The sequence below is a fragment of the Anopheles coustani genome, chromosome X (genome assembly GCF_943734705.1).
Source record: "Anopheles coustani chromosome X, idAnoCousDA_361_x.2, whole genome shotgun sequence".
NCBI classification, from domain to species: domain Eukaryota; kingdom Metazoa; phylum Arthropoda; class Insecta; order Diptera; family Culicidae; genus Anopheles; species Anopheles coustani.
The window spans coordinates 3,928,917-3,952,776 of NC_071290.1; the positions used below are offsets into that span (position 1 = coordinate 3,928,917).

General features: G+C 46.6%; 1 protein-coding gene across 4 annotated transcripts in view; it reads right to left on the reverse strand.

Moving 5' to 3' along the window:
• LOC131269456 (high mobility group protein DSP1) overlaps positions 1-23,029 on the reverse strand; it is a 31,310-nt gene extending 8,281 nt beyond the window's left edge. For 2 of the 4 annotated variants that reach the window (XM_058271823.1, XM_058271820.1), the window contains exon 1: positions 4,274-4,431. Coding sequence is in view for 1 of the 4 variants with exons in the window: in XM_058271824.1 (XP_058127807.1) it covers positions 22,574-22,582 (9 nt within the window). In the remaining 3 variants the exon portion in view is untranslated. Of the gene's footprint in view, positions 1-4,273; positions 4,432-6,823; positions 6,957-22,573 lie in introns of those variants that run through there. The other 2 variants (XM_058271824.1, XM_058271822.1) reach the window with 2 other exon arrangements.
• Positions 23,030-23,860: the final 831 nt, after the last annotated feature.

The following is a 23,860-nucleotide window of genomic DNA, read 5'->3' on the forward strand; positions in this document are numbered from 1 at the left end:
AAGGATAAGATTCCGCCGCATTCCGGTGTCCTCAGCGGCGTAGAGTATGTGATGCAGTATGCCGTTGGTTCGCTGCGCAGCAGCAGCACCAAGCACTGGCATAAGCAAAATGGAGGACGGAACATGGTCCGTCTGAGAGCGTGTGCCCAAGGTGCCCCAAAAGGTAAAAAACATAACAACACGTTCGCCGCTCACCCAGGGGCGAGAAGAAGCGTTAACAAAAAAAAAAACGAGAGCCAAAATGTGCGGGCATGTGCAGCTCGGCAAAAACGCACACGCGTTCTATATCAGATTATCTTTCATCCCAGTTTTCTGGCCTCTCCGCAAGAAAAAAAGTGAGTTCTCCGCTTCAGAGTTTGCTAACAATTTGGGCAAATTCTCCCAAGAGTCCGCCGGAGAAGGGTGGGGAGGGTTCATTTGATATCTTTTTCGATAAATTTGAATCGATCAATTCGGTTCCGTGTACAATCGGGCTGGAAACAGAAAAATAGAATTTCTAAAAAAGACCGGCAGGAAACATCCATTCGCCGTGCGCTGACATTGCTGGAAGCCCGCGACGCCATAGCCGTAGCACGTCGCAAAGGACGCTTGGCTGTGTTCGTCCCAAAACGAACAAAATGGAAGCAGTGCGAGCGGGACAGCTCGCGTAAGAAAACAAAAGCGAAGGAAAGAACGAGAGGGGTGTAGGGAGAAAAAAAACCCTCACTACTACCATCACATCTGGAGCGTGTAGAAAAACAAGCAGGACACACACGGCTGAGAAAAGTCCCCAGTATATATATGTGTGTGTGTGTGTATGTGTTGGATGGAGGCACTGTGTAGGTATGCCTCTTCGCAAGCAGTGTTTGTGTCGGCGAGAAAGGAAGCTTGACACTTTTAGCACCGGCGGCGCTGGGCAAAGAAAAATCGATAAAAGTTGTATCTCCCTGCAGGCGAAAAACTAGGCAGCTACCGGATCATATGGCCCGCTTTGGCGGCCACAGCGTGGTTCAACCATTTCGCCTTGGTTTATGAAGGCGCGAGAAAGGACTTACGTGTTCGATCTGCCGCATTGTAAATTCGCGTGCCTGGCATATGGCTAGCGGACGTGGATTTCAGCTTTTTTTATCGCAAGCCACTGACCTGAACGGGAGCGGGTCGAAGCCGTCGTACAATGATTGTGGTGGCGATAGGCTGCACACTCTTCCGACGTGCGTATGCCTAGAGACGGCACTTGAAAAAGCGCGCGAATTGCGTCGAACAGCGACGTTCTAGCCAGTGTAAACGCGACTAGCGTTGCCGGCTGGTATTTGACCCAAAGGATCTCTTTGTTGGGATAGTTTAAAATAAAATAAAACAATGTAGTGTGGCCTCCGCGAACGTTTCAAAATGGCCACGTCCAATGCAAGTGCCGCTCTTTCCTTCTCACTAGCTCGAACATCTATCGGTAGCGCGCACACATACATACACACACGCACACGAGCGCCGTTATTGCGCTGTGCTGGCAGTGGCAGTATCATGGCTGGTCTATTCCCGCTCTCTCTAAGGCTCGCCCGGTCGGGATAAAATGGGTTGATTCGCTGCAGGACCAACAGTGGACTGACGTACCTTCCCAGCTTCCTGCACGGAGCAGTTTTGTTTTAGTACCCTTCACATGTCCACCTGATCGCCCCAAAAGAGTTTGCCTCCAAAAAACCGAAGCGAGAAAGTTAAAAGGTTATGGCGTGGTAGCGCGGCAAAAGAGACGCCATTTGCACACGCAACCATGGGCCTTGGTGTTGTGGTCGGTGGGTGGGCAGGGAGTGTGGAGAAGGGTGGGAATGGGGGGCTGGATGCTGAGCGATGAGTTCCCATGCACCGCGAAGCTAAAGGTTTAGTCTCGCGCGCTGGCGCGTGTGCATGTAGAAGCAACAATGTACCCGCATCGCGGCTATGCCCGCCACACGTAACCAATACGCGCGCCATGTTTAACACCCAGACACAAGCGGACGCGTACCCAACGCCACTGCGCAAGATATTAAGCGTGCCAGAGGAAGCGGAAGCGACCATCGCGCTTCGCCTCATGCTTGCTTTTGTTCGCCCCGGTTGGTGTGCGTGGCTTCGCGACTACAACGCGCGCGCGTGTATTGCTAGCCGGATCGGAAAGTGCCTTTCGTCTGGGCTAAACTTTCGCATAATATTACCCTTAGCTGTAATCATCGAACTAAAAGTTCACCCATGAAAAGGATACAAAACATTGCGCTTGCTTGATCAAGTCATTTTACAGCATAAGACTCATAACTGAACGCATCATTTTCGATCATCTCGTTACAGGTTTCAACGTTTCCCCCCTCCCCCCCCCTATCAAAGTTCCACATGCTCCAATCCAACCCATCATCCAACTCCACAATTCAATTCCCAACATTTCAACCTATCCACTCCGCTTCCCTGCTTATCCAAAACCCATCTGTTATCCAGAAAACAAAGCATCAATCAAACATGGACAATCAACGCTTGGTTTTCTTGGATTTTAAAGTCCACGGCCCATAGAGGGTAGGCATTACCAAGACGGTCGTTGCGCCAAGAAGAAGAACAAAAGTAAGTGGCCTGATAGAGTCAGGCTGGGGAGCAGTGTATCAATCGACGGCAGTGGATATTACGCCGGATATCCTGATGGTGACGAAAGCTGCTAGGATCCGTTGGTTTGGGCATGTCATGAGAGTACCGGAGTCGTGTTTCGCTACGCAGGTAGGTACTGAACAGTGGGGGGGGGGGTGGACCAAGTGGAGCAAAACCTACATAAGTATTGATAGCTGCAGTCTGCGAGCGAGTATTCTGGAGAACAATCAGTGATTAGGTCCTATCAGCATGACATACTCAAATGTTTGGAGCGGACCTAAGTAGAAGAAGAGTAGCCCAAATGCAAGTGGTTTGGGTGGATTGGCGAATCCACCAATAGGCAATAGGCTAACTTTGGTCGAACAGTGAGATTGATGATCAGATGATTGATCATGCACGCTTCGCAGAAAAGATTGGGTTTGGGTGACAGGACGTCTGCACGTAGATACTGTTCCAACAAGTCTTGACTCATCTGCGAAAATGCAGATTCCGATAAATTGTTAAGTATTCCGATCGCTTTTGTGCAACATCACTAGACAATCGTTTAAAGCATCGCTTTTGCCATGTCTGGTAGCCGGTGGGATGGTTGCTTTTTGACAAATCATCTGATTGTTGATATAATCGAGCGAATGGTAAGAATAACCATCATCCAAAGGCATTAATATTGCTATATTTGGCTCTCGCGATCTTGAATCCTTCATTTCATCCTAGAAGATGACTGCATGCTTATGAAGAAAGCAAAATTCGCCTGCTTCTTTATTCCTTTCGCTTGCATGTAAACATTACTTCTTGTGCCACACATTCACTCACATGATTTCTTCCCCTTTCTACTAATAATCTTTTGATAATCGTCTAAAACACATAACCATTGCTGTCCACAGCCTCTGATTGGGACACTTTTTACTCTTTATTCATTGCGGAACCTTTGCTCTCACCGTCGCTGCTCTCTTCATTTATCCCTCTTTCTCTTCGCTTACACATCAATGATCTCAGACCTTCTTTTATTTCACTCTTCGTGCATGTTCGTTTCTCGCTTTCGCTGCTGCCGTGCTGCTGGTACGGTGGTTTTGCTTGCTGGTGTGGTATGGTGTGTTCTTATGGTTGATTGTGTGGCGTTTGTTTGTAAAACCACATGGCAATTTTCGTTCCAGATTGCTACTTGTAATTCACTGTGCGCCTTCTAACGTATAAACTGCACAATTTTGCTTCATTTCATTGGAAGCGCGACTGACGGGTTGATAGATAGGGACGAAGAGATGCGATGCAAGTGATGAAATTCACTGAGGATTTTTCAAAAAGGCTCGGTACATCGTTATGGGGTTTTTGAGAAAAAACAATGCGTATTTGCCATCGCACCATCGATGATTCTGGCGAGAGAAATGTAGCTAACTGGTGGTTCAGGCGCACTTGTTTTTTGTTTTAAATTCACGATTAAATATTCACGCACGCACCCACACTGCCTATTCGCTTGCCACGCGGCACGCTGCTTGTTTTAACCTAGCGCTTGTATAAAAAAAATCATCAATTCGCACTTTCTTCGATTCTTTACATTGATTGGCCTCGCCATTCCACACTGCAAAATAAGGGCCGTACCGCGATGCACTTGTACAGTATTGCTTTTGCAATTCTTTTCCTTTGCCTGTTGAGAAACACGAAACCGCACGGGGTTGGGGACGCAAAAGGGGACTAATCTTACTTCCGCTTTTTCTTAGTTTCTTGTTTTTTTTTTTGGTTTATACAACCAAGCGTGAACGCTACCACACACCGATCCGTATGTGTGAATAGATGGTGTTACTTGCTAACCCTGTACTCGCGCGCTGCTATTCTGCCTGCTGTCGACCAGCAACTGTGGTGTGACGGCGTACGGCCAGGCAGTTGCTCACGAGACGCCGCGAGCATTTACAGGCGAGGCGACGGTTCTCGCGGTTCTCCGCTGGCGTCACGCAGCGCTGGTGAGTTGCTTCTGAGCTTAGTACATCCTGAAGCAGAGCGGCACGTGGTGGGTGACCAACTAAATTGCGACTGACAGCAACGTCACCATTACACTACCATCGTCTGTACAATCGTACTTTCACCCCGTACCGGACCCATCTCCCATTTGGACGGTGGAACGAAACGTAGGGGGATACTATCAAATGCCTCGCCGTAGTGTGGTGGCGCGGGCTGTCAAACGATATTTTCAAAAAGATTTCCTACATTTTCATGTGCATATTATATAAAACGTTTACGGCCACCACGCGTCTTTTCTCACGAAAAGATACCAAACAAGTGCACACCGGGTGCCAATGAGCGGAAAATAAATCCAACTCAATGGCTTTGAGAGCCTTTGCCTTAAGTTCATGGATTTATTTACACAATGTTGTGTTGTATTGTATGGCTTGCGCTCTGTTCAAAGCTTTATCTCCTGCTTCATTTTCGTGTACGTACACACGTGCACATTGCACGCTTTTATTACTCATACACACAAACTATCCTTCATACTCTCTGAGTGACCGTTGCGATGTGTGCGGTTCGCAGTCGAAAGCGCACGGATAACGCGTAGTATATACTAAACTCGCCACTCATCACAAATTAACGGCGGCTTGCTACCGTTGGCAGCCGTTTGGCCGCCGCGTTGTAACTCATTTCGAACTCGCTCGTCATGTTCCGTCAGCGCTGTCAGTTTCATCCGAACACTTTGTTTCATCGAAGCGTGGCCTGAACGCTTTGATCCGCCGGAATCTACCTTAAACGCCGGCGTGATTGCTTTGTTTTGGTGACATTCGTAAAAAGCGCAGCATTGCCATTTTTTAATTCCGGACTCGCAGCTAATTTTTCCGGAAGGTTGTGCAACTAACAGTTGCAGGAACTTGAAAAAATTGCAAAAAAGGATAATCATGCCGACTGCGGCTTCCATCTCATGCTGTACTCGAACCGACGCTTCGAGTCCACCACATGCTCATATCTTTGTGTTGAAAAAAGGTAGTTTGTATTGTGCAGATGTATAACTATGTGTGAAATACGGGTGGCAAGACCTGCGCCTGGACGCGTCACTACGCAACCGTACTCGTTTCTTTTGAATAAAACCTACATTTTAAACTGGTGATGATATCTTGCATGAAACATTTGCCGTTGCGTAGTTAGCATTTTGGCAAAAAACCACCAATGGCGCTTGTTCTAAAATGGTAAAGCCAAAAAACAACCCGCGATCGATGAACATGCCGGTGGTTAACTAAATCTTTCTGCTTTGAGGAGAGGTTACGTCCGTGGCGTTGGTTTTAATGCAATTCCTTAGTTTGCCATTGATTGAAGCGTGTTTCCTGCGTTTGCAGACTGGCACTACAAAACCGGTGGTAAAACTCTTTGTCGAGAGAAGGAAGGCAGCTGCCACGGGTGTCGTTTTGATTTTTCTTACTCTTTTCGTTCCCTTGTTTTTTGTTTGCTGTTATATACGTCTTCGCAGAATTTTGTATCCAATTAAGCGGTGGCCGTTGGCGATTCATTATTCTAGCCAACCAGAACCAGCTGACCCGCAGGGTACCAATTGTAGTAGGGAAAAGCTGGGTGGTGTGTTGTGACTAATTTAATAAGACAATAATAATCATAACGATCAATGGATGATGTGCGAAAAGAGGAGGGATAACCGATTGAGAGGAAGCAGGCTGTGGCGATCTAGTGAAATTTCGCTCTCTTATCGATAACACTGGTAAAATTCATCGGGATGGTAACTCGTTGCGTGGATTGTTGATAATTGTACGTGCGTGTGAACACACGCTCGAACGTCCTCTCTCTAATGTTGTTAAGTACTGCCATACACGAGTTGCTTTGCAGCATAAACTCCTGCAAGCGATGCACTGCATACACACATTACATTCTCTCTTGTGCTTTTATTTTGCTCAAAATTATCACCAACAGTACTGCTTTTACTGCAGACATCTTATTACGGCCCGATTTGGTCCACATCCATTGCCCCATCATCCAAAATTGTCTTTATTTTCGTCCACTAATGCGCGATGATGCTAAAAATTCTGCTAGCCAGCTCACTCATCGCTGCTTAGTTGCTTGATAGGTATTGGGGGGGTTAGCCCTGGTTCTACTGCTGCTGTTGCTGCTGTTATTGCTACTCGCTACTCGTAATGGCGTTGTTTTGGAAATGATAATGCCTTAGTCGGGTTTCGAACCCTGGCATTCCCGTATGTCTTGCCCGATACTCTTTTTGCCCTCCTCCCCGTTACTGTTACTGGTGCTTATTCCAATTGGATCGAACCCGCGGATACACCAACGTTGCCACTAGTGCCCAACCATTATGGCCAGTAGGTATGGATGGGACGTTCCGTTTCTTTTTTTTTTTGTTTCCCTCAACAGTATTAGCGAGTTGGATCGATGCCGTCCGAGGGCAAACACACTGAACACACTACGAACAAACACACGACGGAACGACGCTACACACCGCGGCGAGGTAAAGTGTGCAGTATCAACGTATCGCACCACACAGAGCGCACAAGGCTTGGCAAAGCGTACCCTTGCTTTTGCTGCCTTCGCTTGCCTTTTACTCAGCTCTCGGGATTTGTTTCTCAGCGCGCTGCTACTGCTGCTGCTGCTGCTGCTGCTGCTACTTGTGTACACTCCACTCACCGTACGATAGGAAAATACGGTACGTTTTCACGAGCGCCACCGCAAGGAGGGCAAGGAAATAAAATCATATAAAAACGTTCCACGGCGTTCGTTCGTGTTAGAGCGTTCAAAGAGAGCGAGAGGGAACGAGAAAAATGGCCGGGCAGTGCAAGGAGAAGGGTGCGAGAAAGTGGGGTTTCGCCTGTGTATGTGTGGATGTACCAGGTGTCTCTCTGGTTGGTACCTGGTTTCTTTGCCTTTTTTGTACATAGATGTGTGTGTACTTCCATTTTTCTTACGTCGTTCATGGGAACGATCGAAACGACAAACTGGCCTGACATAGACCGTATAAATATATATTTATCACACGCACACAACCGTACAACCGCAAATGCCATGACCGGGGCTCGTTCCGACACCCCCGCGCATACCCTATAGGGTCTGGTCTTCCCAGGACATGAACATCCACATGTGCTCCATCTAAACTGCCCAATAGTCGCACTGGATCTACATGATGAATACTCTTTCCTTCGCCTACAATTGCGCTGGTGTTCGTAACGAAAAAGAAGCGGAAGAAAATTTAAAAGAACATACACTCACACAATCATGACCAGGCAATATCATCCGAGAAATAAACGAACTCTTCCCGCTCCTTTTTCTCCCGGTCGCTGCGTTACCCAACGTTAGTTGGCGAGCGTTCCAATGGCTTTTTTCTTGTTTTTTTCTTTTACTTTATTTTATTCTTAATTGTTTTATTGCTACCTTTGTTCCCTCCGAGCGCTTGGGTTCTAAGCGATTCCTAATTGTCCGTTTCTCATTTTGCAGTGGACTACATATGGCCTTCCCCATATTACAATAAATTATTCAAAGGTGTTTTTTTTAGAACCTTTTTCAATATTATAAATCAATCTAGTGCGGATTTTGCTTCTTTCCAAACGAAGCTTCATTGCGCATCACGAATAGCAACGCGAAGAAAAGAAACTTACGTTAAACACATAAACCTTCCATATATTTCTTCTCTCGCTCTTCTTGTATATACTCGTGTGTGTATGTGTGTGTTGGTACGTTATTTTTAAGATGTATACGTGTGTCCTTTTGTTTTAGGCGGCAAGCTTCCACGTTTCTCTGCCGCGCTTAAATGAAAGATTACTTTTCTAAGCACATTTGATATCATGCGCTATTTCTTTCTTTCGTTTTAGATTGTTTGCATTATTTATGTATTTTGTTCTTTCACACCAATCTCACTGTTCAATTCCCGCAATTCAGCAGAGCAGATGCACACCCACACACACACACGCACACAGAAACAGGCAAACGTTTTTTGGTGGCATGCTGCATCAACACCAGGCTTGCTGCGAAGCAATCGCTACAGCGACGCTTGGAGGATGCCTCTAACCCCCTAGCGCCGTTTTGTTGATGGTGGTGGTCTTACTGTAGCCTACCACCGGAATCCGGTGTCTGACAGCAGAAATCTAACGCAAAACAACCAAGCGAAATGCGAGTAGCCATCCTTCGGGTTGCTTGCATGTAGCGTCGGTATCACTCTGCATCGACAGAGCAGTGATATCGAACGGCGTTTGCACGCTGACAATACGATAGTACGCCCTAAGCATGGTGAGTTGACTCTCCGCTGCAGATAGAGGGTTTTTATGGTTTGGGCTTCATGCCAGATGTTAGCATTGCTTATCAGGACGCCGGCGTGGTAAAAGGGGCTGGTTGTCCAACTGATCGATGGTCACTTCTTGTGCATCGTTCGTACCAAGGCAATACATAGCTGCGCAAACGGGTAGCAGCTTCTGCCGAGGACAGAATATTTAAAAAAAACTCAACAATAACCTTGTCTCAGTGGTTTCTCGTTCAAAATTTCTTGTTATTTTTATTTTTTAATTTTTCAATATCCTGTTTACTCTGAACGATTTGGACCTTAAGATAAAATTGTACTGTTTTGATGTCCTTGATTCATACATGAGGTTGCAAATTGAGCATAGCAAGTGACCTGATCTGAGTTAGTCTTACCGGCGCCAAGCACTCGAATTTTGAAAAACGGAACGGACGCCATAGTGTTTAACGACCAAAAAACGCACGGAATTGCCGATACACACACACAAATAACTATGCGCAGACATTGATGCTTAGCGTAGAGCCTGCTCTGTAGCTTGGTGTAGCTTGTGGATGATCAATTTCTTTCTTTTTTGCGTTTGAGCTTATGCTTCTCTCTCTCTCTCTCCTAGCAAATGGGGTGCGAGCTCCGTGAGTTCCTTGGCGATACCTAGTCTGGTCGTTGGCGGCTAAATGTGATTTTGTGAGAAGCCGCCAGACTCGTATACTAAGTGTTTGCCGCTCGTTGCCCATATCGATCGAATATATCATGCAATATGCTAGACACTAGCATGGGATTCTAGAGGTTAACGGAATAAAATAGTATCAATTGCTCCCACAACCACGACATAAATCGGTGGTCGTGCTAAAGGCGGATGCTTTCAGTGAGATTTTATGATTTTACTGGTTTGCGAATCGTTTCTGGTTTTCGAAAAAATAAATTTCCTTGAAACAGTTTTTGGCGGTTCACGCTAAGAAATACGTTGGTTTATTCTGCATCAAAGTAATGAAATGTTGAGCATCGCCGTTTCCAAGAAGATACATTTCTACTTTGTATTCGATTTCTTCCTAAGCAGGAAATAATCATACGAATAATCGATAATTATAAAGAAAGTAATAAAGCAGCGTAATGGAAAAACAAGGAGAACTGCATGTTTGATTTTTTTTATTAAATAGTTATACAGGCTATTGAGAACGGCTCAAACGACTTTGTATTTTCCATTAGTTTTAAAACGATGTTCAAGATCAACCAACATGCATACTGAAACTGTTCAAATGGACAACAAATAGTTATTCCGGCTATGTCCAGCCGCTCTTGTTTGTTTGTTTTTCGTCAGCATGTTTGAGTGGGCATTTAAACGTTCCTCGTAATTGACGCACTGATGTCATTCATGAGCATGCAATTGATTAGCACCCAGCAGTTCGACCCGGGTCCATGGTGCACGTAAATCCTCCCGTCCTCTATTAACAATAAAAAATACAAAAACAACAAAACAAACAATCGAATGTACAGGCCTGCAAATGATGAACGGCGGAGCGGGAAGGCGTGTGGCGTAAAACCCATCACGCTTTTACAGGTTCCTAGCAGCTGTCGAGGCGCCATCGATTCATAACACACGTGCGTCACTTCCAAGAATCAAAAGGCTATGCATTACTGAGCGTAAGCTGATTGTGTAGCGGTAAAAGCAAAACAAAAATGTGAATCCCGTAGTCAGAATTTGCTAATTTCGGATCGGGGTCCATTCAGCTACGCAGTCCGACCAATGCACGCCACGCTGCTGGGCGTTCTCTCCCTCTTACGCGTGTCGGAGGCACGCCATCATGGCGGCAAATTCGTATCGGTACGCTCAGTCGGTGGCACACACACCACCGCACAACCACTGCGGCATTGCGAGAGTCGAAAGGATCCAGCAGTTTTAGTGGCAGTTGCGTGTGCGACCGAAACGCACTCTCTCGCGCGTCACGCACACTTGCTCTGGCACACGACGACGCCAGCACGGTCCAGTGCCGTTCCCGGTAATATATTTTCCCACATCCCCGCACCGGAAAACCCCTTCCGATCTGTCCGAACCACTGTGCGGTATACAATACCCTACTCAGCTCCTGCTCTTCTTGGCTTACTGCTTCCACATTCTTTATCCAAGGTTCCCTTTTCTTACATTGTTCCGCACCAGGGAACAATCGATCGAACGTCCGTGCTCCATTCATCGCTGCCAGCCCTCGCTCTCTTGTGGGATAGCCATTTTCACCGCTAAAGCCATTCTCAATTTAGCGAATGAATGCATAACCGTGCGAACAGACCACCACCGGTAGTGCTGCTACCATCACCACTACTGCTACTACTATTACTACCACCACTAGCGTTGTTTCAATTTGTTCTAACTGCGCAGAATGGATTTCTTCGTTCTTGAGTTAGAATATCGAGGTTAGCTGTGGGCTTTTGTAAACCAAAACGAATGATTTAACCAATTCAATGTTTAGCTGCTATTGTTAAAAAAAGCAGGATCTTGCTCGGACTGCTTCGATCAAGCAGGATAGTCCATGTATTGGATTCAATAGTAATCAAAATGTAATATCAATGCGTTTTTTTGGCATCCGTTTTCTTCCAACGGATTGGTTGGGCCTCGAGGAATGAACTTGAGATGTTCCTAAACATACATCGTTCTTGTTGGCAATGCCAAATACTGTATTATATGCCAGTGAAAAATCGTATGTATGTATCTTTTATCCCCTCAACTATTCCTCCACGCTATCCGCGTTGCTCGTCTATAGTGGAACCTGTTGTGAAATGTTCCACCAGAATAAAAGGACGCTAGGGAATGAAAGGGTTGGACGGTGGGGGGATTAGAAGCGTTGGGGGTAACAGAGGTATGGTACAGCCGGTAAAGAAGAGTAGCAGGAGCTAGAAAACGAAAGATACAAACTAAGGGACGCGAGGTTATTGCGAGAGCAAATTTGTGTTTGTCCGTCTTGAGGAACGTCTTTCTATCACCAGTGAATTGTTTTCTTTCCCTTTTGGTTTTTTGTTTTGCTCTCTAACCAGCAAACAACGACGAGGGTAGCTGATAGGGAGAATAATGACGCTGGTCGGGCGGGCCGGGCGTCGGGCTGTGCGGAGAAACACAGCTTGCTTTTACTTGCCCTTGCCAGCCATTAACCCGTGAAGACGGTCGACGACGACGAAAACACGTCGATGGTACCCTGCTTCTGCCTCAGCGCTACCATCTGCTGTGCGAACCCCTTCACGGGTTTAACCCTCTTTCCCACGTCCGCACGGGTGTGCGAACGAACGAGAATGTTAAATAGCGCCTCGCGATATATAGAGAGCGCGCGACTTTCCATGGCAGTACATAATTCGAAGGGAAAGAGTGGGAGGGGGGAAGGGGGTTTATATATACATATATATATGTGTATATGTATAGCTGTACATAGAGAAGGGAAACAGCAGCATTATGGCCAGTCGTCTGTGAAGTGTTCGGGCTGATCAATTAAAGTTTGGCCAACAACAGCCACCGTGCATGGGCATCACGCTATATGTACCATCTAGAAGCAGCAGGCCGATCGATGACGTACGCGAGAGGCTTTTCTCCGGGATTTTGGCTGCTCGAGAGAAATGGCCAAATCGAGAGCGTCGTCATGATTAGCAGCATCAGCGCCAAGCTAGCCGGCCTGTAGAAACTAGCGGACAAAAACATCACTGCTCGCTCAAACCCAGACTCTAGGGGGAATCGTGACGACGTGTGTTCTTTTTTCCATTCTTGTTCGACGAGGGCAATGAGTACACAAGTTCGAGCGTCGACACGAGAGGAATTGGCTACATATACTCGCGGGCCCGAACACATGCCTCGTGCTCGTTGTGTTCGCATGGGACCACATAGCGCGCGCATCTAAAAAAGCCGTTCCCCGTGTATTTTCACACGCACACTTCCGTACTACCCTCGCGAGGCAAATCGATCGATCGCAGTGAAGGCGCTTGGTTTGTGTAAACATTTTTTAAGCGTTTTTCCCCGGGCTTCCTTCGCTGACGCGGGAGTGTGCATCATCCATGGAAGCACAGCTTTTTCTGCTATCGAAAACGCACCCTGGATGCTTTTGCAATGGAAGTTGAGGGAACAGTCCTTTCGCACTGTAGTAGGTTTTTTTCCGAAGACGTAAAAGGGTGTACCATTCAGCTGATAAGCGATTTATGATATCCTACATTGGCATTATAAATGTTGAACGTAAAAGGCTTGTCTCGCCATTTTGTTGTTAATCTCTTGCGGAGGATTGCGAAGGATGTTCCACTTGCTTTTAAGGTGTTGCAAAAAAAAGAATAAGCTTCTTGTTGCTGAATAACAAATCAAGCATAAATACTATTTGATGTAACCTACTCGTTATCCTTAGTATCCTGTCTGTGTCTATATTTAGTTCCATGACCACTTCGGGGTTTAGCAGAAGCGAACATTGGTTCCAAGAAAAACATTCATGTGCGAATCGTTCAAGGTAACGATGTGGCATTCCGGGGCGGGGAAAAAGCGAGTCCAAGGCAGTTCCTCAGTTGAAATCCTTCCATACACAACAGGCAGAAGAACATGCCACGAAGCAGCACGGTTCATTCCCGCGCCACTGGCAGTACACGAATAAGAAGTCCGGATGGACGAAACAATGAACAATAAAATAAACTACAACGCCCGGAGATCAAAGCGATTGCCGTGGAAAACCTTGATCGAAAAGTATGTGCAAGGTGGTGGGGATCTGCATTCTCTGTTGAACCTAGGGAAAATAATGCGTCTACCGCAACATTTTTGTAAAACAATAAGAATCATTCATTCTGTACGTACATAAAAAAGCATGCAACTCCTTCATGCATGTCTGGAGCGACGAATGTGCGTTTATGTAAAATATGTTCGGAAATTACGTTAGCATGTTGTAAAAAAAGGAAACGTACCGATTCAAAAGACATTAGTTAGTCTTCTGGAAACCATTCCTGCCGTTAATCTTCTTAGACCCTAAAGAGTGGCGCTAGTTTCCACCGCTTTACAGTCTTTGAAGCTTTTTCATATTTTTCACAAAGCTTCATCAAGCACCGTGCAAGGTTTGTTGATCCACCACTGGGGGCGCTAACATTTAAGAAAAGCTCCGATGTCAATGCTTTGTATCCTTGTCGAAACAATTGCAGGATATATCGTTTTAGAACAGTTGCGTTAGAACAACATCCCAAAAGCGCTGATGTTCCAGACGCTTTTTCACTTTGCAGAGTGAACTTTGATGCTTGAGTATATTTAGGCTTTGATTATTTTGACAGATTGTGTTGACATGGTGCGTTATTTGAAAGTTTTATATTTTTTACGAGCACAAGTTTGCAGAGCATGTTTAGTGTGTTTTTGTTCTGCAGAGCTTTTATGGTTTAAGCTTTCATGCTATGAATACTAGTAATAACTTTATTGCAATGATGCACACTTGGGCTACGGATTCTACTTTGTTATTCTTGTATTTCTAATATGCACAAAATCTAAAAGGAGTGAGCAAGTAATCGGTTCGTCTTGTGTTACAGTATTGCGATCTAAGTGGCAGATCGTCGATGCAAATCGAAAGCTTGCACGCGCAAACCAGTTAGCTCCCATCGATGACATTCCTCCCAGTCCAGGTCGCAATCAACGCAACATTCATTCAGTCGCTCGAAAGGCTTTGTGCACACAGTTTTGCAAGCTAAAGATGTCACACAGCATCCACAATTACGTAGCATCGGCAAGCCATCCGGTGGAGCAACATTGGCTTATCTCTTTCTCTTTCTCTCTCCCGCCTTGTATAGATTGCGTATGCGTTCTGCCTGGCGTCTAGAATTGTATGGTCATCCGCTTATATCTGTGTGGCTTTTACAATCAAAAAATCGATGGTAAATCAGAACGATACAGTTTGCAATATCATTGTCGCTCTCTGGTTCTTTGTCTCTGACTCACTGGAGGCCTGATCGGTGGTGTTGGTTATACGACTCCTCGTTTGATCTACCACTACTGCCCGACAGCCTGCAAGCGGATTTTCTAACCGCAACCACGACCACTAGAACAGAATCAGTTCTTGGGTTTATTCAAGCCCATTAAATGCTGGATGCCAGTGGACGATAATATAGTCCGATATCGCTCGACATGATAGCGCTTGGTTTGCGACGTACTAGCAATCTGAAGGAACTACGATTGCACAAAGCTTGCTCTAATTGAAGACCTAACTTTCATGTTTCCCACTGCCTTCTGCAGCTGACACTTCGCGGGGTTTTTTTCACACAAAGTCACATTTCTATTACACACATTTTCCATTTGGGTGGCACGTTGCTAATGCAGAAACGCATCATCTACCCTTCAGTTCCCCCCAGGCGAGAGGGCTCATCTAGAACTGATTAGAGCGGAGTCTAGAATCACAAAGTAAACCCGATAGATAGGGAATTTGCTTGTGGTAGGCTTCAATGAGCCCCAATAATCGATCGATAAACATAGATGCAGTTTTAAACAACGCGCCCATCGTGCTTTGCAATGAACAGCCAACAGACTGCTTGGCTCCACGTATGACCGCTCGCGTCAATTCAAGCAAATGTGCACATTTAACATATTTTTAGATTCTCTATCGCACCATAACTGCCCCATGCCGATGTGGTGGTGGTCGCATTTTTCCCGCCAAATAGTAGCGTAACGAAACATCTTACGTAGCGTAGTGTAGTGCCTTTTTTGTAACCATACGTGTTATCTGGCTGACCGTGTGATGTTTAGTACCTTATTCCGATCGAATAAGGTGTGCAAATGATTCATACAACTTAAAAATATTCAGGATTGAAAGCACTCACTAATGTATGCAAGGATCGTTGTTCCCCGGTGTGTATAATTTGATGCACTGTCATAAATAAAGCGGATAGATGCCACTATATAACAAGAAACGCCAAACATTGTTAAAGAAAAAGCGCGCGCTTAGAATCGCACATCTCAGTGTTTTGTGTGTCTTTATTTTGAAGCAGAATGTTGAGTAAAAAGAAACAGTTCGCAAGAGAGGAAAGAGATTTGACAGGTAAACATGCCGCACCTTCCGTCTACCATACTTATGGCCACCTGTGTGGAGTTCGTCGGTACGCGAGACTGGCGGCGATTTTGAAAATTTCGTTTTTCAAGTCACGCTATCGCTGGCTGTGCATTCTCTACAATTATGGAAATGGCAAGGGTTTTGCTAGAGAAGTAAAAGAAAAATGTTTGATAGCCAGAAATCATCAAAGAATCGAAAGTTCAATGACACACATACTTTGTACCAGTATGCATCTCGATATAAGCACTAGTAATCATTCGCGGTGCGTCGGATTGACTGAAGTCACAGCAAGTTGTACAGCACCTTTTCTCACCGATATATTTGGACACGATTATCATCCCTCGAATGGCGAATTAAAAGTTGTGTCATTCTAGTAGTATAGGGACAATAGGATGTAACCAACGCGAGAATCTGATTCATCATAAAAAGCATTCATATTGCAACGGCCCATAGTTACTTTGTTTGTCTACCTGTCATTAGTTCGCTTGTTTTGCTCGAACAACTTGTTCGAACTGCGTAGTACGACGAGTCGGTGAACAGCAGGGCCTCCAAGTGTGCGTTCCACTCCGGTGTCGTCTCTGCTCTCACATTGCCAGAGCCATGCAAGTGCTATCTTCTTGGCGTTCGCTGGCCTATCGTAGCGCCTTAAGCAAACACGGGCAAGCAATCCGGCGTTATCCAGAAACGCGCCTTCCCTGTAGTTGGGAGCTAGAATAGTGCGTGCCATCGTTCATATGTGCTTTTCCTAGTTTTTTGTCTCACCCATCCTTATTTTGGATTCGGTTTAGTTTATAAAAAACTATCCTAACAACCACAATTGAATAATGTCAACTGAGCCAATATCCCAGTTCATTCAAGAGAGTTTGGGAGAGACTGGTAGGCATCAGTTTGACAACAGGAATAACTTATACGGTACTTTAAGTACTGCAAAACATTCTGCTCTTTACTCCAGTTCAGAGTGTGATCTCCGAGTTGATAAGGTTTGGTTATTAAAGCTTTTTCCTTGCTATTTTCTGGTAGGGTAAAGGCTCAAAATAAGAATATCCAAACATTGCAACGCCAGCATGGTGATCCAGGGGGGCTACGATGATACCATAACCGGCTTTACGTTGCAGTGCGATTACATGCTTGAGACCATTAGATGCTTGAGCATAAAGTGATGGTCCGGCATCCGAAATATTCGAGGGTGTGCGTACACAATCGAGTAAACGAGAATGCGTGGTCCCGTCCAAGCTTTGAGGGTCAATTTCGGGGGGCCACCAATACCAGCACGGAAAGCTCCACTCGACCGCGAATTTCGCAGAACAAACCCACACTCTTTGAGCTCGTGTCTTAAGGCAAACACACGGCCGAGAAGGGAGACTGCTTGTAAAGTCAAACCAAACTCCCGGTAATGTTTCGGTGCAAGCTCAACGAGTACTTCAGCCTGCCAAATAGTAAACCTAAGTATACTTTAGAGACGGCGCAGACTTGTGACGTACTTTGAGGTGCATAACATAAGCTTAGTCTGGAGACGGCAGTCCTCCTGGCAAGCGAGTTGTAGAAAATAGTTCTGTTAGGCGCACTCGAACATTAGAACGGTTGTGCCGGATTATTTGCATGACCAAAACTAGTTCATGCTATTTCTGAATCATTGTTAATTAAGTCCGCGATTCGCTTTTCAAATTAGACGTTAACCACATCATTTGACTTGTTGATGTAGGAAAAGATTTGCTATAAAATTATTGTGCATTTGCACATATTGGCTGGTTGTGTCAATAAACATGGTGTAGAAGCCAATTCATTGGTACCATCGTTATAACCATCAAGACACGAGAGAGCATCATGGAAAGGCAGTGAAGGAAGGATGCATAATGAAGCATTTAGTCTGTAGTTTAGACGCCGTTTAGTTCTGCGATCGGGGCATCGATGGCAACCGTGAGCAAGGGAGGGTATATGTTTTGCTTTAGTTAGCATAAGACGCACCGATAGAATCGCTGCAACAAATGGCCGCGTCTGCTCAGAGTAGAATTCCGCGTGCTTTACTTCTACGCCGCATAACTTTCGATGGAAACAACATACTCATACGCGCACGGGGCGATTAACATCACACCACCAGACGCCTTATTATCCTGTATGGGTTTGTGCATGCGTGTGTGTTGGTGTGACGCATGAGACGGGAATGGTTCGCGAGGAGTAGAATAAAATGATCCGTGCAACATTGCATGCAACGCTCGCCCGTTGCCATACAGAGGTCGAGTCGTCGGTGTGGCGATGAGACATGGCGCGCTCGAGATGGCTCGTGTCTCTCGAGAATCTCGCAGGCATCGATATATTGCGTAAGAATGTTGCGCTCCATCATCGGTGAGGAAGCTGTCTCTTGTTTTTAGTGCGTTTAAGAGCGAAAATAAGGTAAATCGAGCCGCTAGCAGCAGGACAAGGCAAGGCAAGCATTAGAGCGAGCAGGAAGAGAAGGTAACGATAAAAACAGATCAACGCTCTGGGGGATAGCGGGTGGAGGAGGAGGAGGAGGGGGGGGAGGGAGGAAATCGATGTGGGGAGGACGGAAAACGACCAGCAAGCCAAAAAAGTTGAAAAGCGAGGGAGCGAGACGTATCGTGATTGAATCGCTTAAGACGAAATGGAAAGGAAACTCCCAAAAGACACAGCAAGACAATTTGGGTGTACGGACACTCGAATTTCCGCTGCTGCGCGGCGGCCCCCTGCCAGGAACCGGGCCGTCTTGGACCCTCCAATGTTAAGGCGAAAATTGCTAACGTGCACAGAAACGGCGTTGTCGTTTGTTGCCGTGTCATGCGCCGGTCCGAAAGACGTTAAGGGTAGCACTGTGGCTAAACGATTGCTGATCATTAGTTAGGGCAACGGGGTGAGGCAGGGGGGGGGGGGGGGGGGGAGGGGTTAGGTGGATGAATCAGGATGGCGAAGATGAGGCGGAGGAGCCAGAGTGGATACTCGGCGGGAAAGGGACAGTGTACGTATATACATACATATCCCCGAAGACAGCGCACGAAGCAGCTACACAAACAGACAGAGCGAGCCTCTTAGGGCAAGCGAACAAGAGCCAAACAGGGGGGGAAAAAAAGTAAATGCTGCTACCTTCTCCATTTTCAGCATGCCCCCTTTCCGTCTCATCAACTAAGCTAGCTAAACACTAAGGACGGACCCGTCAGCAAGTTCGTTCGCCGGTGTGCCATCCCTCCAGAAATGCCTATCATTCCACTTACCACGTAAGTAACGGTGGAGTTGTCGCGCGTGTCCCAACGGGCCGGGCGACGTTGGCTCGCCAAAATGTGCCTGAAGCTGTGTTGCTAGGCAACGACACCGTTTGCGGTGTGCAGCTCGAGTACATCAGATTGCGCAGTCCATGGAAGTACTGAGACGTTACACCTGTGAATCTTACTGATCAGAAAGGATTTATGACTTCTATAAACAAAACTCAGCGTACTGACTCACATGCACCTTATGCTTGTTGTGAAAATAGGTTTTATTATTTAAGACTACAACCAAATCCACACTAGACCACAGATAGACATAGCTAACATGCGATATAAGAACATCAATCAGCTGTTTGCTGCACAAGCAGTATTCGAGCATGCTGTCTGACATTCAATCGGAAGATATGAAGTACATTGTTCATCTTTCGGTGAAAAAGACAACAGTCCAATGATTCAACATTGATATTCGCACTCTATTCCAACAGAGTATTCCAATAGAAGGTATTAAAGTGTATAATAATTGTCTACACTGTAAACGTAGCCTTAGAGAAAACCAATAGCGTCCTCGAGCTCGCACAAGGCTGGAGGAAAATGGTTAAACCCCGTCCGATGTTTGTCCCTCGGTCAAAAGGGTTGTGTGTACAAGAAGGCGTGCGTGCACTAGGTCTGTATATCCTGATGTATCAGTAGGGTAAATTTGTGCGTGCGTGCCCGTCTTTGTTTTTGTGTAAGTGGCAGGAAAATGGACCATTTTCCCGGTAGCACCACCAACACCACACTGCCGGTGGATTCGAGGGGGGGAATCTCCTGCGGGGCGAGGCTTCCCGAAGGGATTCCGCTCTAGCGCCGTCACGGAGAAAGCAGCACGGTAGCATCAATTTGGGGGAAAAGTGGGGCCATCGTCAGATGTTCGGGAAAGTAAGAGCGAGTGAAAAGTGCGTGATGGATTAAACATACGCAGGACATTAGGCACAACTGGAGGGGAGAGAATGGAAAGGATAATGGTGCGTAGATGTGTGTGTCTGTGTATGGGAGAAAGAGAGCGGGTAATAAATGGCAATAAGCTAAAAAGAGAATGTGAACAGAAACGGAAGCTAAACGTCATACCCTATTTGACTGTGTAAAGGACGAAGTGCTCGGTTCAGGAGAACGAGATAGCAAGCTTGGATGGGCAGGGTACCGGAAAAGCGAGGGCATGCAATGGTGGGCAATGAGCGAAACGTGCTCGAAAGGGACAGCAGTCGCACAGAAAATTCACCTAGGGAAAATCAGGCAGCGGCGGAACCCATTTTCATGGCAGTTTCGAAACAACGTCATCGACCTTTTCCGACGGGACCGAAGCTAACGCGACGGGCGGGAAAACAGTAAATCCGGTACAGGGCAGGGATTTGGACGGTAAGCGTAAAACCAAGGGCCTGAAGTTCTTCGACCACCACCATGGTGGCGCTTCGTCCCTGCAAAACAAAAGGACATTAAATGATGGCTGTTCGATGGTTCGGACGGGAAGCAAGGATAGCGTAACAGGCGGGCGCAATTGTGACGCGGGGTGGAAGGGGCCCAGGGGGTTTGATGTAAGGATCAGCGCAGAGTGAACCGGGGAACGGCGATCCCCTGTCGCTTATGCTTCGTCCTTTTTTGGGACGCGGGTGCGCTCTCGTCAGGCAATCGTGCACCCATACTTTAAAGCATATGCACCGCTGGGTTGTTTTCCTTTCTCCCGATTTTCCTTGATAGATCAGACACAGTGTAGCAGAGAAGGAACGCAATACACCGCAGCAAAAAACCGTTTTCCACATCGAGAAAGTGAAAGTGGGCGAAGAATCGTCTAAAGCCAAACCCATCACCCTATACAAAAGCAACCAGGCTAGGCTAGCATCCTATTGGAGCTAGGATCAACATAAAAGGGAAACCCAAACGTTGGGAAAGAGGAAGTAACGGAAAAATGCTTCTTCAAGCGCTTGGTATTGTTAGTTTTTATTTTCCTTTCTCTCACACACCTTGATGAATCTAGGAGCAACCCTGCTATTTAGGGGTTTAGGGAGGTCCGGAACGCGAACGAGCGAACGGAAGTGGTAACCGCGGCCGCCCGTACTACAACTTAGTAATACACCAACACATAGTACGCATTGTACACCCCACCAATGTGAAAGGACGCGTCGGTCGGTACACCCACACGTGCACCTTTGCTCAGGAGCCCTTCTTGAGCGAAGGCAGAAGTGTCTTTACTTTATTCCCAAGCCATACCATAACAAACCGATCCCTCCTTTTGAGTGTGAAAGAGTTGCTTCTTACTCCTGCCTAGGCCATTTGGAGGGTGGAAAATTTCCATCTCCTCCCCCGGCCCGCGGCTCCCCCTTCGCCCTGATTGGGTAGTCCTCTAGCTAGCGGTGACAGCCTGCTGGTTGACCGCTGTATAGGTGGACACGCTGATGACCGTTCAGGTCGCCTTGCACGGTGTGGGGCAGCATTCTTACCGCCCGCCTGCCATGGGCCATCTCCTTTCCCTTTTACTTCATGCGTTCCTCTCTCTCTCTCTTTCTCTCTCACTCTCTCCTATTCTACGCAGGCGTTGGTGTAGAAAAGAGATAAGAGTGAGGATCCATATAGATAAGCAGATAGCGGGAAGAATTGAATGAAAGAGAAAGAGAAAACCATAAAACAGATACAGGAAAGGAGAAAGCGACGGTTAAAGAGGCCTAGGGGGGAAGTGGGAGATCCGAGAGGTCACCCCCAATGGGGTAATTTCTTAGCCCATTTGGAATCTAATATGCGTCCGATCGAACACATACATAAACTCTGCCCCTGGCAAACAGTCGTTTAATATTGACCATAACTTTTGTAATTTTGCAAAATCGTTTGTGATGCCCTTACGTTAGCTTTTCGCTCACTTATGCCCCCCCCCCCCTCCCCTCCCAGCTCTAATGGACGCAGCTAGCAAAGGTACCGAACAAACATTCCAACCTCTGGCCGGACGTACGGACTCGGCTCCAGAAACTGAAGGCAGGTTTGTCGATGCCAGCAAAACTACGAGCTTGTAATCAAAAGAAATTTCATTATATTTTTGGGATTCCGGTGGACAACTCATCCCCATTAAGCTACTGTGTTTGCAACTTCAGGCGCAACAGCAACTTGTTCTCATTGCGCACCGAGGCTGACTATTTAATAGTTTGTAGATTTGTGAACAGGTACTGATCAAAACGAACTGGTTTAGCAGCGAAAGGACACTCCACTTCAATACATTTTGCAGCAGACAATTTAGTTGTGACAATAGTTGGTTTTTTGTTTTGGTTCATCCCTATCGACAGAAGGTATATGAAACGTAACATATAATTTTAGATATATTGACAGCATTTGACATGGTTGCAATTGATTGATTGGCTATCTCGAGCAACCATACAGCAACAATTCACAATTAATTGACAAACGAAACCTTTATGATTTCTCTGATGTATGCAGTGAATGACAGCTTTATGTATTAATTGAAATAGATGCTTGTCAGCGAAATTTACTGAAGGGACAAGGATGTACGCTAACCAGGTACTCACCATCATCATCTTGACTGCCGGAGGATGTGCTTCCGTTGTTGTCCTCGATTGTGGCGGCTTCAGCCGGAGCCGTGCAGTGAAAGTTCTGTGCAAACGTTGCCTAAGCACAGGATCACACACGCACACACACCGTGTTGCTAGACGAGGACGCTGCTTAAATCGCCCGGAACGTGGTTGGGTGATGGGGCCGACGACGGGGAAGCCACGGTGTACTGGGAGCCTAGCTGTTGTTGTTGACGAACAAACGGCGTTGGTATCTTTTCTGGGCGGTTGTTCGCTTCCCTCCGTCCCTTTGACAGCAGGTTGAATGTTGCGTTGCGGTTGTTGCCGATGATTGTTATTGTTCACGTGGATCGCTTAGCGATGGATGCAGGCGAAAAACCAATAGGATGTCACAGGTGTAGCAATCGTACGCACACGGACACATTCACACTGATATTGCACACGCGACACGGCTAGCGAAAGTGAACGCATCGATGCACAGGATGTTGAATGAGTTGAAAGGACTCAGAAAGAAGCACACCGTCACTAGCTTTAAACGTTGCTCTTGTGTGGATCCGGCCCAGCACGCTGGTGTGGCGCTTCCGCTTGGGTGTTGTGGAGCGGAGGAGGGGCGGCACGTGAGGAGCGGCGGGATGTCCTTTCTCCGCCACCGTGTTAGCGTCGTGTTGTTTTTGTTTCACTTTTCGTACCTTTTTAGCTGCACTTGTTTTGACACTTTCTTTCGCTGCGTTTTGTTGTATATTGCGATTTGTTTTTCCTTTGTCGTTTGCTCCTTTTTTGGATGCCCTGTTGTTTTGCGCGCGCACTAGCAAACAATGGCCCACATACGTTCAACCGGAGCCGTGGCCTGCTATCGCCACACTAGTACAATTGTACGATACCACTGTGTGATGTTGTACTCGCTGCTGCTGTGTACTGCACTGAAAAACCCTACCGAAGCAGAGCGGAAGAGAAAAAGAAACGGTTGGTCGAGGGGTTGTGGGACGGGGGGAGGAGAGAATGAGAGAGAAAAAGGGTGAGAAAGTGAGAGAGTGCGAGCGAGAGAGGGAGAGAGCAATGATAAAATCCACATTGTAAGCACACGCTTGCACTGACTCGTGGCGGAATTGGGGGAGCTTTTTATTTTTGGGCCCCGTTTGTTTGTGCGTCCTGTTTCTCCGAGCGGTAAAAACTTCTGCCAAAAAGCTCCGGTGATAATTGGCCTCGTCGGTACACCGTCCGCATCCGGCGGCCGGTAGCCGATCGGGTACGAGAAGATATGATAACATTTTCAACCAGACAATG